The sequence below is a fragment of the Nothobranchius furzeri genome, chromosome 9, assembly GCF_043380555.1.
Source record: "Nothobranchius furzeri strain GRZ-AD chromosome 9, NfurGRZ-RIMD1, whole genome shotgun sequence".
In the NCBI taxonomy this organism is placed as follows: domain Eukaryota; kingdom Metazoa; phylum Chordata; class Actinopteri; order Cyprinodontiformes; family Nothobranchiidae; genus Nothobranchius; species Nothobranchius furzeri.
Genome location: NC_091749.1, coordinates 53,914,019 through 53,927,881, shown reverse-complemented (window position 1 = coordinate 53,927,881; position 13,863 = coordinate 53,914,019). Strand labels below are relative to the sequence as shown.

Here is a 13,863-nt window from a genome sequence, read left to right as displayed (position 1 = left end):
TCACTGAACTAAAGTTCAAGAATAAGGGTGGGTAATATGGCAACAATGAGATAATTATTAATGCTGACGTTTTATTAATAATAACAATAATAATTAAAATAATCTAATTGTGGTGTAAATCACAAACAAGGGTCAGTTAAATATCCTAATGAAGTAGTAAACACAGCTTTAGCATTACGAACAATCTTATTATGAATGGCTCAGCATGTGTCATGTCTAAATTAGTCAGAGCGGAAACAGTTCTCAGTCTTTACAGTGTGAATCTATGATCTCTCTGCTTCGACAGATTTTCAAAATATTCTGATCTTACGCCACCATGTAGCCTCTACTGAGTTAATCAACAATATGGTTAGACTTCTTCCTCCTTTTGCAACTGTTTAAAAAAAATCTTACATTTTTTTAAATTTCAAATGAAGCTCAAGGAGGTGATGACATTTTTCCTGTTTGTAGTTTAATTAATGCAAAAAGAGTGTTTCTAGGAATTTACAAGTGAAATGCTAATAAAAAATTCAAAACAGCAATATATAACACTGCCCAGTGGAATCAGTTTGGCAGTCCACAGAAGTTACCAAGTGTGATGAACCGATTTTTGCCTTTAATATGTATTATTATGCTTATTACACTGTTAATAGTTAAACGTCTTTGTGTAGACCACAGAAACCAACCAATCAGAGTAGTTCATTGGCTCTTCCTGGCAGGAAGTGTCTTTTTCAGTAAATGTGTCTATAAAAGAAAAACAATTCACTTTCCAGGGAATTTAAAAAGCAGCTTTTGTTAAATAAATACATCACACAAGATTTAAAACCAATTTGTAGCTTTGAAATTATGGCATAAACCAAAGAGCTCAAGCAAACCAAGTAATTCACAGTAGTTTTGTTTAAATTTGATTTACTCCTGTGACTGCTTTTTCAGAGAAGTCGTTCAAGTTGGACTTTATCTTAGGCCAAAAGCTAAATTTATAAAAAAAAAAAAAAAAACTCTTGTAAAAAGAAGGAATGGCCCACACAGGACCATAAACGATTCAGAGTCAGGGATTAAACAGAGAAGTTATAGATGTTTTAAATCCAGAGAGAAACCGTAAACAAACTGTAAAACTACAAATGAGCTGTGAAGTTTGATTTAAAAGGCATGCTGTGTGTTTTTGTACAAGTGTCATGCACAGTTATAAAAAGCTGCTCACCTTCCTAAACACAAACGTCTCTTTTCTAGAGTTTTACAGTTAACAAATGTAAATGGGTTGAACGTTGAGGAAAATACCTGAAAATTTCTGCTGCTCAACCTTTAACCTCAAACAATTTCTTTAGGTCTTTGTTAGATTAAGATTTTTGGGCCATTTCTGCTCCAGCTGTTCCATATTTAAAGGGCTCCTTTCCCAGATGTTTCAGCGCCTTCCACAGACGTTTACCAGGACTGGACCACTTCAGAGTAGTCCAGTGTTTTGTTCTTTGGTGACTTTAGCTGTTTTGGTTCATTATTCTGTTCAAAAACCCACAACCTGCAGCTGAGACCAAGCTTTCCAACATCAGACAGCACATTTTACCCCAGAATAACCTGATCCAGGGACTCAGTGGGAGGACATGCTGCTTTAATGTTCTGTTTGTTGCTGAAGAACATCTGAGAAACATAACAATTCACAGGAACCATTTCTTTTTCTTGTTGGGGGATGAAGAAAAGTACTTTCTTCCTCCTCAGTGGTGGCCAAAGTAAAATATTAATGCATTTGGTTCAGCAGGAAGTTCTGAGAGCAGCAGGAAGAAGCAGATAGAACACTAGAGAACTCTGGGCACTCCCCACTAATCACACACATGCTCCGCTCATGGATGAAGGACTTTGTTTATTCAGAGACGATGCTAAGACGAAGTGCAGATGGTGTCTATGCAGGTGAGGCACATCTCTGGGTCGCTGTTTGGTACGCAAACCAATACATGAAACAGCAAAAAATCCCGCAAAATATTATTTTATTTATTTATTACTATTTGAACACTTTTCAGTACATCATGATGATAATAATAATAATACATTTAAGTTAATGGCGCCTTTTAAGTCACCCAAGGTCGCATTACAGATAGTAACAGCAGAATATAAAATAAAGAAACAAGATCATTTAAAGCAGTAAAAGCCACATGGAAACATACGAGCAGCGTTAGTGAAGCAGCTGAAGGCGCAGGCAACCATGGTACTGAGGTGTGCTGAAGGGAAGGTCAGTAGCCCAGCAGAAGTTGAATGGAGAGTCGGATTAGAATGGGAGTGATATGGTCAGAAATTTAAGTGCAGGTGACAATCCTGGCAGCAGAGTTTGAATAATTTGCAGTCCGTTGATGAGTTTGTTAGGAACTCCAGTGAGGAGGGCGTTGTGGGAAGCGACAAATGAGTGAACCAGGATTTCAGTGTTGGGACAGCAATGAATGAACTAGGTAAATGATACGAAGGTGGAACAAGGCATTCCGGGAGACATTACAGGGTATCTGCAGGTTTAAGGGAGCCAAATTTAAGACTTTTTAAGACCTTTTTTAAGGCCACTTTGACCAAATTTAAGCTTGTTGTCGTCTTCCTCCGCTTATCCGCGTCCGGGTCACGGGGGCAGCATACCAACTAGGGAGCACCAGACCGTGCTCTCCCCGGTCACCTCCACCAATTCTTCCGGCAGGACCCCAAGGCGTTCCCGGACCAGATTGGAGATGTAACCTTTCCAACGTGTCCTGGGTCGGCCTCCTGCCGGCAGGACATGCCCGAAACACCTCCCCAGGGAGGCGTCCAGGAGGCATCCTGACCAGATGCCCAAACCACCTCAACTGACTCCTTTCGATCCAGATCCAAATTTAAGCTATTTTTTAAATTAAATTTAAGCTATAATTTCCAGCTATTGCCTGGAACCGGTGCTAACCACGTCGCAAACATGTGATTAACCATCCATTTACCATTAAACTTGCACTTCTCCATGGCGCAAGCTCCCACTAGCTTAACCAGCTAATGTGCACATCTAAAAATGGTCCCCTTTCACAACCAACTGAATGTGTACGGTTCTGCTTACACCAGCATCATACACAAAAAATGCTGAAGACTAACTAGAAATTCACGAAAATGTCATAGAAATAAAATAATCCACTTTATTGGGTCTTTGGTAATTTAAGACCTTTGGAAACTGTATTTAAGGATTATTTGTCATTTTTAAGGATTTTCAAGGCCTCAAATTTGGAAAAGTAAATTTAAGACTTTTTAAGACTTTTTAAGGACTCGCGGATACCCTGCATTACAAACATGTTGTGCAAAGAAAAGAAAGGGTATTGTCGAGATCCACCCAGAGGCTTTTGACTTGTGTGGAGTGTTGGACTGGTTGCCCGTCAATGACAGCGGGGGGCGATGAAGCGAGCTGGAGTTAGGTGGTGCAAGATTTAGAGCCAATGAGCACGGCCCATTTCATTGCAATTTAATTTAAAGAAATTCCTGTTCATCCATCTCTGGATATCTTCTAGACCGGTGGTGAGAGAAGTAGGAGGAATTGTGATGGTGGGTTTAGAAGAAAGAGCTGCGTGTCGTCAGTGTAGCAATGAAAGTTTATGCCATAGTGTTGAAGGAGTTTACCTAGGGGGAGAAGATGGACAATGAAGAGAAGTGGACCCAAAATGGACCCCTGGGGGACTCCAAGTGGAACCCCTGACAACCCCGACTTGTGGCCCTTTAATTCCACAAACTGGTGGTGATCAGTGAGGTATGATGTGATCCAGGGAAGCACAGTTCCAGTGATCCCAATGCCAGCCAGGCGGTCCAGGATTATCGTGTGGGAGATGGTGTCAAAAGCTGCAGTGAGGTCCAGGAGGATGAGAATAAGCAGTCCAGTGTCAGCAGCATGGAGGAGATCATTTGTGATTTCTACCAAGGCTGTGTCAGTGCTGTTTTGAACAAAGACCAGATTGGAACGGCTCAAAGAGGTATTAACACTTTTTCACTGCTCAGCCTAAAAACAGTGGCCACCTGGATTTAACTAAGCAAGTAGGTATCGCCCTCCTGTTGGATAATTACTGCACGGTGATTATCTTTAAGCTGGCAAATCCCAACTGGTGCAATCAGTTACTTCTCATTTCTTAAACAACCATGTGGAAAGACGCATCTGGTGGTCGTGGAAAAGATGTTTGAGAAGGGTCAGATCATTGCATCAAGCATGGAAATAAATCATGTGACATTGCAGAAGCTCATAAAAACACCACCACAGGGAATGTGTGCCGTAATTAAAGGTAAAGGAGGCTGAGTGACATTTTAGAATATGTGACTTTTTTTTTTAGACCAGGCAGTGTGTATTCCTAATCTGATGCAGTGACTTGTTTTGATTTAAATGTTATTAATGCAAAAAGTCTCTATTACAAACTAAAGTGTGAAAAAAAAAAAAACCTAAAAATAAACATATACTTTTAGGATACAGTAGGAATAATTTAGCAAATTTTTCAGGTGTTTCATTATTTTATTAACATCTTCAAATGTTCACATGGTTCAAATGATTACAGGAGAAATTTAAACATGGTCAGAAGCAAAAAAATAAATTAAAAATAAAAACCACGAAAAACCATGATATTGTTACTTATTACTACCACCTAAATATTCTGACCTGGATAAAAGTGTTTTTGTTTGCAGAAAGGCCAAATCTTTTAATTATGGTGTTTTACTCAGAAATGCCACCTGTATTGCTGTGAAAAAGTATTCTTCTGTTTTTCTTTCTCTCTTAACTTCATTATACCTCGTTGTCTTCATCTGATCAGAGCCCAGGATGTAGTGGCAGCAGCACAGACGTTCATGCCTTCCAGCAACACCCAGCAGGAATCATTATGTTATTCTACGGGACTCTAAATAACGTCAGCAAGGGCTTTAATACTTTTTCATGGCACTTAACAAACTTAATGTATGGTCACGTTTTAATAACTAAATATGCTTTTTAAATCATCATTTAGAGGCATGCATTGTGTAATTGTTACAGTGTAAGTAAAAATGCTTTTGTATTGAAAGGCACAAGGAGAAAAAATAAAGCACTCCATGTCTGACCAGCACCAGCAACTGTACATAAGGTAAAAAATGAAAACTTCGATGAGAGTGGCAAAATATTCAAAAGGTCTCCCACAAATGTTTGCCTGCAACACTCCAGCATAAAATTTAACGAGTTACAGAAAATCAACTAGGTGTGACATGAAAACTTACAATTAAATTAGGGATGCACCGATCAGGTTTTTTTGCTGCCGATCACCGATACCGATATCAAAGAATGCTGATCACCGATACCGATCACGTGGATTGGCCAGAAATTTTCTACAACATTATAATGAGTGGTACAAACTACATAATCTGGGAATAAAAGAAATGTAACCTAATCTAAAATGGTCTGTATTAGGGTTGTCACTGTGTGAAAATTTAACCTCACGGTTATTGTGACCAAAATTACCACGGTTTTCGTTATTATCACGGTATTTTTTTAAACGTGCTACATTTTCCCACAATTAAATAAACCCTGTATGTCAGGAAATATTGTCCTCAGTTTGTGTCTAAATTTTGCCTAAAATGTGTTATTTTGTAATTATGTTGTTTATTTGTTTAAATTTTTTCCCTTTAGTCTTTAAAATACCAATATTTGCCCATAACTTCTTATTTCATGTCTGTTTGATGTCATCATTTAAAAATATTAGATCAGATGATACTCAGTACTCAAGTAGCCTTCTAATCAGATACTTTTTTACCCTTACTTGAGTAATCCCTATATCAGGAAAATATTGTCCTCGGTTTGTGTTCCAGTGAGCTTTGCAGATGTGGGAAAATGTCATCAGGCAGTAATCATTGTTAAATTTATAATTATTCTCGGAGAGAGACCAACTCTTATCTGCCCCTGGGAGCCCCGTAATGCATAGCGTCATTTCAACATGGGGGTGTCCGCGACACGGTTTATATGCAGGTAGCGGTGCTGCGGCTGCTTTATATAGCAACTCGTTGCATTCTCCCTCCACCCAAATCCTCGGATCACGCATTTTAGCTAAAACGCCAACGTTAGCTTGCCTTGTGTTGACTGTAGAGTTGTGGGTGATGGTCACGCAGATCTGTCATGAGATTTGAAGCGTTGCTGCCTTTCACAGACACTTTTTCTGCACGTGCTGCAAACAGGATCACCGTCTTCTATGTCCCTCGGCATTCTTCAAATATCTAAAATATGCCCGTACTTCCGACTTTGTCTTCTTTGAGGGATAATAAATGTCCTCCTGAGCGCTGCCGTCTCCTCCTTTGACCATTATTTCAGCTTTAGCTTCAAGAAAGTTTTGGTTGTAAACAATAAAGCGTGCATGTGCCGCCGGCAACTTCAGCCGATGATACGGTGGCTGGTAAGGGTCACCGCGCCTACACCGCAGCGACGGTAATCCACCGAGATAATATAGTTTTTTAAAAAACAAGACGGTTATGATTGTCAACTTTTTTTTACCGGGGTTTACCGCTACACTGGTTACCGTGACAACCCTACGGCTGATTGGTCTACTTTGATCCATTTTGAAAATTCCGATCAAAACCGATAGGGGCGCTATCGGCCGATTACGATCAAATGCCGATCCATCGGTGCATCCTTAAATTAAATCCCTGCACCTGTCGCCATGATAGAAAAGTCTTTCCATCTTTCTTCACAGTTAGTTTTCAATTTTTGAATTCCTCTCGTATTTCACCTGCAGGTCAAGCTGATCTTTGCAAATTTGAAACAAACTGCTTATTAGAAATGTCTTCCAGCCATGAGATGACACCTTGACTGCACTGAATGCTTTTTGGAGTAACTAGTAACAATAAAAACTGTAAAAAGATAACCCCCATAACGATGAGATCATCTGTCTTTGTTAAAATCCCTTTAAAATGAAAAAAAAACATGAGGTGTTAAAATCCCTTTAAAATAAAAAACATGAGGTTTTAAAACTTTATAAGTATAAAACTTATAAAATATAATAAAAAAACAAAGTGAATAATCTTTTTAAGTCAAGTAAGAACATGTTGATAGATGTATATAAGAAAATAATTATTTTTTTAATATTTAAAAGAATTAGAAGCAACAGAATGTGCAAAAATAGCCGATTCAGTTACTTTAATAGATATTTTCTCCATTTGAGTCCAACATAAAAACAGTAACTCTTAAATTGTCAAAACCACTAAATTAGCATTCTTCCAACATAAAATGTGTTTAACTGGAGAATATAAATTTAATCTAAAGGGCTCGTCCTCCAGCAAATCCAATCCAAAGATTTGGTTTTTATTAAAGTAATCTGGATAATCCCTGAGACTGAGAAACAAGGCAGATTAAAGCAGAGATTTTAGAATTTAAAACACAACAGCTCTTAGCAAAAACACAGTAAAAATGATTCCTGAACAAATAGCCTGGTAACCAAAGGAAACACACATGCTTGGCTGCTGTTAGTGTTTATACTTGCTGCCTCCCCGGCATATACCATTGGGAAATACGGCCCCGTTGCTTTGCAGCATACTTCTGATTCAGCAGCGTGGCGGTGCGCTCATCATCGAACTCTTTAACTCGACCAATGTAGAGCCAACTGATGATCACGCCAAAGAACTGTGGAGACAAATAGAAATATGAAAAGATACGCAGAAGCCACCAACGCTGCAGGTCTTCTGTCAGTTTTTGTGCAGATATTTTATTAATAGTTCAGATTAAAGATGTGCCGATTTTAGGGCTGGTGCAGATTTCTCGTACAGCTAAAATATTGTTTATGACTGTTTCGAATTCACCTCAAAAGAACAAAAAACAAGTTTTTATTTCTGATTAACTTGAAAATGTGGATTCCAGATAGAAAAATAAAACATCCACACTGAAGATCTGTTGTTACAGTTAACCAACGTCTCGCAGTGAGATTGGCAGTTATGCATTCACAAAAGACCCATCACCAAACTACAAACTACACTATTGTTGAATATTGGCAGATATGCTCACCAGCTGGTCTTTTGGGCTACTCTTTTAATGATTGCCCATAGGTAAATAAAAGCTTAAGACCAATTTTTATAATCTGGCTTTTTACTCTGTGAGGTGACTGATAGTGTTGCTATTTTATTCTCATCATTTGTCTCATTTTTTAGGTACCATACAGCAGGTTGGTGGCATGTTTGTGCCTGGAAAGTACTTTGTAAATTAAGTTTAGGTTGAGTCGAGAAGGTATAACCAATTTAGCAGAAGTTTCTCACTAATTTTCTTCAGTTTGTTTTAGAATTTTTTGACATTTCAAGTTTTTGCATTGTAAAAGTTATTATCTGTAATTCAAAACAAAAATGCTAAAGTTCAGTTAATAAAGGACACGAGTGAATAACAGAGAGGACTACTTTACAATTTTTACAAATGAAAAATGAATCTCCACAAATAACACCAGCCTGGAGGAGATTTTTCTGGTGGTGGTGGTGCTGCTTATGCTAATGGTTAGCTTCTACTATTCAGGGCGTTGTCTGCTGATTCAACAGCCTTCCTCTTCGTGAGTCAAGATGGGTGAGCCCATGCATGTTAATTGACTGTGTGAATGCAGATCCGTCAGGATTTTCAAATCCTAGAGTTTCATCTTCTATTTCCTATCAGAAGCTAATGCAGGAGACAGGTGTAGAACACTTTTTAAGTGTTCTGCCTGCATGAAAAACTTGGTTTATAATTAGAAAAGGGATTTCAGTGTTCCACACCTTTAATAAAATGAAAATGAATTTTAACATTCAATTTCAGAATAGCACACACACATCGCCAGAAACATGTGAAGCCCTCCCCTCCTAAATGATGTACAAAACAAAAAAATCAGGTTCACGTGAAAAGATTCAGAGACATCAAAGTCTGGAGGAGAAAGAAAATTCGCTCAGGTTTTCTTACATCTAAAGAGAAAATAAGCTCTTCCTTCATTGATGGACAAGATTGTTTACTAGTCGAACCAAGAAACATAAAAACTTTATTAATAATAAAGAGAAGCAGACATTATGTGAACTGAATGACTGTCAGTATCACAGAAACAGCTCAGTTATGTCCTCCAACAGTCAAATCCAATCAACATTCATATATTCACAGCTGCCAGAAAGTTATCATTCTAAACCTATGATCTCCAGATGGAGGTGAGAGGGCAGAGTTGTCAGAATAAATAGCTTCCATACATCTTAAAATCACTATTGGCTGTATCTGGAACTGAACCTGTGGAGAAAGTCTAAACTATATAATGTAAAAGTGTTTTAGTTATCACAGAAGCTCAAAGATTTCTCTGATTCACTAAAAAAAATCCAGCAGAATGCAGTTTGTGCAGTATTTTTTATTAAAACTCCTTTTATTGCTTTTCCTTGCCGATAAGCTGTAGGATGTGTCAGAGAGGTGAGAAGAAAATGTACTTTTCAGGCATTTAGTCATCTTTATTCCATCATATTTTTGAAAGTATGAATAAATGCTTCATTGCACGATGATTCAGATGTTCACAGCTGTGCAGAAACTAAAGCAGCACATGAAGGGGGAAGGGGGGAATGGCATGGCTGAATGGATAGAGCGGTTGTACAATGATCGTAAAGTCATGGGATCGATCCCCAGACCCCGCAGGCACCACGCGGAAGTGCTTTTGGGCAAGATGTTGAACCCCAAGTTGTCCCCCGGGCGTGGTTTCTCGCTGCTCCTTACCAATATAAAGATGGGTCAAATGGAGAAAAAAAATTTCCCCAAGGGGATCAAAAACATAAGGAAAAAAGTGCCATCTATAGTGCTCAGCATAAATGAGTACACCCCACTACATTTGTCAGAAAACCTTTAGTTTCCTTCCAGAATCAACATTTTCTAGGAGATATCATATTACAAAATACTCCCACAAATGTGGGCCATTGATTGCAAAAACCACCCATCTCATCCCAGTTAGTCTTAGAAGAAAAGCCACATTTAAGACTACAAAATTCAAATTAACAAGCATTCAACCACAGGTGAGCCTAATGATTCTTTTAAGAGGTGTCCAGCTGACAGGTGAGTATAAAAGGGCATTACTTCACAAAGAAAAGCCCTTCCCATGTCATGCTGTCAGCAACGGCTTCACGTGGAAGGGAAATGTCTCAAAATCTGAGAAAGGAAATAATTTCTTTACACAAAAAGGTGAGGGTTGCAAGCAGATTTACATATCAGTCAGAATACTGCAGCAAAAGTGATCCAAAAATTTTAAGAAAGATGGAAGTGCAACCATCTTACAGAGACGTCCAGGCCGTCCACGGAAGTTAGCCTCTCGACAGGAACGTCTTCTGATGAGAAGGGCTGAAGAAAATCACCATGCAAGTTCACTGCAGTTAGCTAAAGCAGTAGAAAGCCAAAATGGAGTGGTTGTTTCCTGTGACATAATACGGTGCACACTGCAAAGGAATGGCATGCATGGGTATCGTCCATGAAGGAAGACTCTCCAGAAGCCCATGCACAAAAAAGCACACCTAGGATTTGCTAGGGCCCATGCTGGAAGAGATGAAGACTATTGGGACTCTATACTGTGGAGCGATGAGATAAAGATCACCGTTGTTGGAACTAATGTTTTCAAAACTGTATGGTGTCGTAAAGGTGAGGATTTCTAAGAGAAATGCATGGTGCCTACAGTGAAACATGGTGGTGGCGGTGACCTAATGTGGGGCTGCAGGAGTGCTGCTGGTGTTGGGGAGCTGCAGTTCATTGATGGCATCATGAACTCAACAATGCACTGCTCTATACTGAAGGAGAAGATGCTCCCATCACTACGTGCACTTGGTCGCCGTGCACTTTTCCAACACGACAATGATCCAAAACACACATCTAAAGCTACTGTTGCATTTCTGGAGGAGAACAGGGTGAAGGTGACTGAATGGCCAAGTATGTCTCCTGATCTGAACCCAATCAAACACCTGTGGGGAATTCTGCAGCAGCAAGTTGGGCATCACTCTCCATCGATCATCCAGGCTCTAAACAAAGTTATTCGTGAAGAATGGAAAATGAAAGATATTGCAATATGTCGCCAACTTCTTCATTCCATACCTAGAAGACTTGGTGCTGCCCTTGAAAATCACGGTGGTCATACAAAATACTACATGTAGTCGTTTTTGTTGTGGTCATTTTTGCTTCAACCAATTTTGTGATCAAAGTTATTTTATTAACCTTAATTTCCTGTTATGGAGTTAAACAAGTGTTCAGTAAAACCCAGCCTTGTGAAAATTCTGGAAATTGTGCTTGTGTTCATTGAGCTCCTCAATAAATTCCTACTTTTTAAAGGGCGTGTACTCATTTATGCTAAGCACTGTACTTTTATCACAGCCACTCAAACTAATGACAACATCCCTGCAGAAGCTATGAGCATCACTAACAAGTCAGTTAGAAGACAACACCTGCTGGATTCATAAAGTAAACCTACATTTATATAAAGATTTCTGTTAACTTCTTTCATTGAGTCTTTAGGAATGGATTTCATCTCCCCACAATACCTCAGTGATGTGAGCAAAATCACCAAAACTGACAAGACTGTCCACCTGTAACCGTAGACACAGTCCTGCTTCTTTTCTTTTTGAGTCTTTTGAGCTGATTTTATGCTTGAAGGAGTTATGCGTCCCTTTTAAGCAGCTGGCTGAACCTAAAGTTCAAAGAAAGAACTTTGAAAAAGACCTTCAAAATGTCTACGGAGCTTTTCATCCAAGACGATTCAGAACCACAAAAAGGCTAGCTCCCTTGACATAAAAATGGAGGAACTAGACGTATTCACAGCACTTTAAATCATCAACCGGCTACTTTTCCCTGGCTGTGGAACATCTGCTTCAAACAGGCTTTTTCTTTAGGTGAAATGCTTGGACACGATGTGCTGGACCTTGTAAATATTTCAAACTTATGAATAGAATGTGTGTTTGTATGCACCTGAGGCAGGAAGATAACCAAGAACAGTATGGCCATCTTCAAATAATTATCCATCACCCAGTTGAAGAAAGCATCTGTGCATCCTCCCACATAGATGAGGTTCCAATCGGATTTCTGCAAGAAGAGTAACAACAAAAAACAAACCATGAACAAAGCCCAGCAGAATTTCTCTGAAACAATACAGCTGAATCATTTAAAATTGGTTTAAACCCATGTTTATTATTTATCTACAGTTGGGACTTCAAGCAGATCTTACAGATTCGTCCAGCATCTTGTATCCACACAGTGTGTTGGCCACTTCATTAGGCTGGCATGAAGAGAAACGGACATAAAACGATTTAGTGTTAGGAAAAAAACAGATTGTTTAAAATCATCATCAGAGGTATTTAAAAAGTAAATAAATAAACAGAGCTACTACTTAAAAACTGGATTAAGAGGATTTTTAGTTCATTAGTGAGGTTTTTAAACTAAAGTAAAAGCGGTTTATTCACATAAAGTAAATTAGATTTTTATTATTATTACAGTCACTTAATTTAATGACAATTAGTTGAATCTCCCAAGTGTTACTTTATTTAGTCAACGATTCAGAGTAACACCATTTATTATGTGACACACAGGGAATAAGGTTATGAACTCAGCCCAAGAAACACCTGACTCATCACTCTGAGCTTCATTTGCATAGAAACCTTTCTTGTGTTTGTGCATACGAAATAAATGACTGCCTTTACACCACTTAGGCTATATTTGTTTTATCCTGAGGTGGTTGTAGTTTAATCAGCTGCAGTCCAGTGATGGCTGAAGTGGTTTTAGTGACATAAGCATTTTGTAAACCACACATTTATCCAAAGTTTATATTTATAATAGCAATTTTTCCAAAACTTGTTCTGCAGGAATTTGCCAAACTAGGTGTTGTCATTTAAATCAGCAACTCATTGGAGAAATTCCCATTTAAATAAAAATGCACTGCCAGTTTAGTTCCTCTAATCAAATTCTTTTCTTATTCTTGAAAAAAACTACAAACATCCCATTATTAAGAGTTATTGAGGCAGTTATCTGTTAATAATCACCGGGCTGAATTCTGGTTCGCGTTTGTAGATAGAAGAGTGGTTTAGTTTGTTTATCCAAGTGATTTTGTTTCTTTTTTCACTTTCTTCGTTTTGGCTTTCTAATTCTTTAGGGAGGGTAGACGGATGGGTTAAAGCTTTTTCCATGTGGGACAAATTTGCTAAAATAGCAGACCCGACCATTTAGAAGGACTATTTATTCAGTGTGACACAAACACATAATTCATGCGGCACCAGTGTAGGCATGCATAGTATTTTGTTGTTGTAATAATACGGGTCGGACCTACCTTGGTGGTCACGCAGCAGGTATACGGGACCGCACAGGCCAGTGGACCAGGCGCAGAACAGTTGTGGTACATGTTGACTTTCCAGTCTTCATAACCATTTGCTCCACAGCACTTAAACTAAAAGAGACAAGAAGGGTGACGGAAATTAGAAGGATAAAGGTGGAAAACAGCAAAAAGCATAAAGACAAGAGATTAACTTATAGTTAGTCAATGTTATTTCTGCTAATCACCAGAGGCATTGATGGGTAGAATGAGCCATAATTAACACTAATTTGCATGTAATTGATGGTGAGTTGCTTGTTGTGATTGTGTCTCTCACAGGTGGCGGCCTGTGCTGATCAGACACGAGTACTTTTGTTCCACATTTAGCTAAAACTTTAAAGCAGCAGGGCAAAACGTTTCCTCCTAAATCCATAAAACTCTCGGCCTTAAACTACAAGCCAGCACCCGTAGGTTCACCGACAAAAAGAGGACACCACCCAATTACTTTTTATCGGCCCTTCTTTTAGTCGTTAAATGCAAACCCTTGGGGAAAATAAAACATCACTTCAGAGGGGAAATAAATGAGATCTGATAAAACAACCTTAGGAATAGATAATTGCTTTGGCTAAGGAGGAAGCCATTTGTTAGTTTGTTGATAACCAGC

At 38.7% G+C, this 13,863-nt stretch overlaps 1 protein-coding gene across 1 annotated transcript in view; it reads right to left on the bottom strand.

Moving 5' to 3' along the window:
• Positions 1–4,939: 4,939 nt before the first annotated feature.
• tspan15 (tetraspanin 15) overlaps positions 4,940–13,863 on the bottom strand; it is a 57,610-nt gene continuing 48,686 nt past the window's right edge. The window contains exons 5-8 of the mRNA XM_015953792.3: positions 13,218–13,334; positions 12,123–12,173; positions 11,867–11,980; positions 4,940–7,573 (exon numbers count right to left, since the gene is read on the bottom strand). Of these exons, the coding sequence (XP_015809278.1) occupies positions 7,424–7,573; positions 11,867–11,980; positions 12,123–12,173; positions 13,218–13,334 (432 nt within the window). The 3' untranslated portion in view covers positions 4,940–7,423. The remainder of the gene's footprint in view (positions 7,574–11,866; positions 11,981–12,122; positions 12,174–13,217; positions 13,335–13,863) is intronic.